The 2,814-nt window shown below is 41.9% G+C and overlaps 1 protein-coding gene across 1 annotated transcript; it reads right to left on the bottom strand.

Moving 5' to 3' along the window:
- Window positions 1-1,077: 1,077 nt before the first annotated feature.
- LOC131604693 (uncharacterized) lies at window positions 1,078-2,157 on the bottom strand. The gene is made up of 2 exons (XM_058877118.1): window positions 1,541-2,157; window positions 1,078-1,438 (listed from the first exon to the last, which is right to left on the bottom strand). Exons 1-2 carry the CDS (start codon window positions 2,155-2,157, stop codon window positions 1,078-1,080), a joined length of 978 nt encoding a protein of 325 aa, XP_058733101.1.
- Window positions 2,158-2,814: the final 657 nt, after the last annotated feature.

Genomic DNA, 2,814 nt, shown 5'->3' with positions numbered 1-2,814 from the left:
ACAACACAATTTGCAAATGTTCTTCATGTTCTTCGGAAGTACGAGAATATACCAGAATGTCATCAATGAAGATCACTAGAAAGTGGTCCAGATATGGTTGAAATATTCGATTCATGTAGTCCATGAAAACGGCCGGAGCATTAGTTGCACCAAACGGCATAACCAAAAACTCGTAGTGACCATATTGAGTCCTGAATGCAGTCTTAGGCACATCTGAGCTCTTCACCTGGATCTGATGGTATCCTGACCTAAGATCAATCTTCGAGAACACACTGGCTCTTTTCAACTGATCTAGGAGGTCATCAATCTGTGGTAAGGGATATTTGTTCTTTATGGTAACTTTGTTCAGCTGATGATAATCGATGCACAAGCGCATACTTCCGTCTTTCTTATTTACCAAAAGAACAGGAGCTCCCCATGGAAAAAACAATGGGCTGAATGAAATGCTTAGCTAGAGGTTCTTCTAACTGGCTCTTTAATTCTCTGAGTTCAATAGGAGACATCATATAAGGAGTGATGGAAACTGGGGCTATTCCAGGAACAAGATCAACTGAGAATTCCGCTTCCCTTTCTGGAGGAAGAGAAGTGATATCCTCAGGAAATACATCAGGGAAATCGCCCACCAGAATCTTAGACAATTCCACCCTTACAGAAGGTTCCTTAGAAAGAACTAAAAGAAAGGATCTTTCTTGAGAAAAGAGATAATTAACCGCGCTGATCGTACCTTCTATCAACTTGGTAATTGCATCGTCGGAAGAAGTCTCTTCTGCAGGAATGAATATGGCCTTCTCTTTGCAACCAATATATACCGAATTAAGAGACAACCAATCCATCCCCAGAATAACATCAAGCCTCTTGAGGGGTAAGCAAATTAGATCAATCGGGAAATCACGACCATTAAAAAACACCGGACAATCTTTACAAATCAGTCGAGCTTCTGCGGTATCATCCGTTGCCGAAGAAATGACCATAGGTTCCGATAATGAGGTAACTTCCAACCCAAGTTGGTAAACACACTCGGTCGAGATAAAACAATGAGTAGCTCCACAATCAACTAAAACACATAAAGGTTGGTTGTTAACATAATACGTACCCGCAATGAGATTGTTGTTCCCCTTGGCCTTTCTTGCATCTAGAGTGTAAACACGACCTGCAGTCCTCCCGGGAATCTTCTTCTTTGCACAATGCGGAGCTATTTGCACAATGCGGAGCTATGTGGCCCTGCTCGCCACGTCCGAAACAAGTCACTGAAGCGTACTTGCACTCTCTGGTGTGCTTCTTATTAAACTTGTGACAATAAGGCGGTTGAGCTGATTGGTCACCATAACCCTGCTTCTTCTTTGACGGAGAGTTGAGGGGACTCAAGTGTTGAGTAGTCCTCCCTGGTCCTCTGAAGTTAGTTCTATTCTGGTCCCTTTCTTCTTGAACCCTCTTCAAACTGTTTTCAGCAACATAACATTGCCTCAAACATTCAACATAAGTAGTGAACTCTCTTTGGGACACACTATGAGCAATGTCGGCCCTCAAACCCATCATGAACTGGTCAATCTTCCATAGTTCATCCGGAGCATAAACAACTTGTCGGGAATAATAAGCCAAGTCTTTGAACTTCTCCGCATATTCTAAAACAGACATGTTGCCTTGTTTGAAATTCTGAAATTCTCGCTCCTTCTGAGTCCTTACACTGTTTGGAAAATACTTCTCCAAGAATGCTACTTTGAAATGGTGCCAATCCTTAGGAATCTCTTGTGTGGTGAAATTAGTAGATGCAGTATTCCACCACTGAAGAGCCGGTCCTTTCATATTTTGTGTAGCGAAGATCACTTTCTCTTCTTCAGTACACTGAATGGCCTGAAACACTCTCTCCATACCGGCTAACCAGTCATGAGCCAATAAGGAATCAAGCCCACCAACAAACTCTGGAGGATCCATTCTGAAGAAGGCACGAAAGTCTGGTCCACTTGCAGCTTGAGGGACGGGAACTGGAGCAGGAGGTTGTTGTCCATGCATACCTTGCATCATTTGCATGATCATCTGATTCTGCCGTAGCATCTGTTGCATCATTTGTTGCCAAGGTACGCCTGCATCTTCGGTTTCTTGATCAGGCTCCACATTCCTAGTTCTGGGCCTTCCAGGACCTCTGCGTTGCTCAGCCATCTCCCTAATTGTCCTACGCATAGAATCAAGTTGATCAGGCTCAATTCCATAAATAAGACATAAGGAATCATGCTGATTATACACGTATGAGGTAGAATTGTACTGAATTATGATGCGTCTTGGCAAAGCCGAAGATTGACCTACTTTGATACCGACTGTAACACCCCACACATATTTGTCTAGAATAATATGCATAAAGTATTAAGTATGGTTCATAGGACAACAATTACATAACATTTGTAGCAGAAATAGAAGTACAACTTAAGTACAAAATACAAAAGCCGAATGTATCATGGCCAAAATATTAGTACATCACAAAGGTACAATATCCAAAATACGAGAACTGGAAAGCACGATAAAAGAACTAAAAGAAATATCCAGCAAGAATCATCAAAAGAACTAATCCATCTTGCCCTTACCACGATCTTGCCTCGAACCACCTGAAAAGAAATAATTGGAATGGGATGAGATTATTAAATCTCAGTGAGCCCGCCTATCCTATTAGTCCGCTCGGATCTAAAAGGAACATGTGCCATAAACGAATACACCATTGATTCGGGGTTATACCCACTTCCAGTACAAATACGAAGGAAACAAAGTGACTCGTCCACCATTGGACTTGCCTTAAACAAATACACATTGTATAACAAACAAGTA

Source organism: Vicia villosa, linkage group LG5 (assembly GCF_029867415.1).
Source record: "Vicia villosa cultivar HV-30 ecotype Madison, WI linkage group LG5, Vvil1.0, whole genome shotgun sequence".
NCBI classification, from domain to species: domain Eukaryota; kingdom Viridiplantae; phylum Streptophyta; class Magnoliopsida; order Fabales; family Fabaceae; genus Vicia; species Vicia villosa.
Note: the sequence above shows the minus strand (reverse complement) of the source record. Positions and strands in the feature narration are given on the sequence as shown.

Bases quoted from the DNA above. Each gene is read 5' to 3' on its own strand.
- LOC131604693 (XM_058877118.1), bottom strand. From the start codon at position 2,157: ATGGCTGAGCAACGCAGAGGTCCTGGAAGGCCCAGAACTAGGAATGTG. The intron at 1,439-1,540 runs GTTCATGATGGG...TGCTGAAAACAG, and splicing joins GAACTATGGAAGATTGACCA to TTTGAAGAGGGTTCAAGAAG.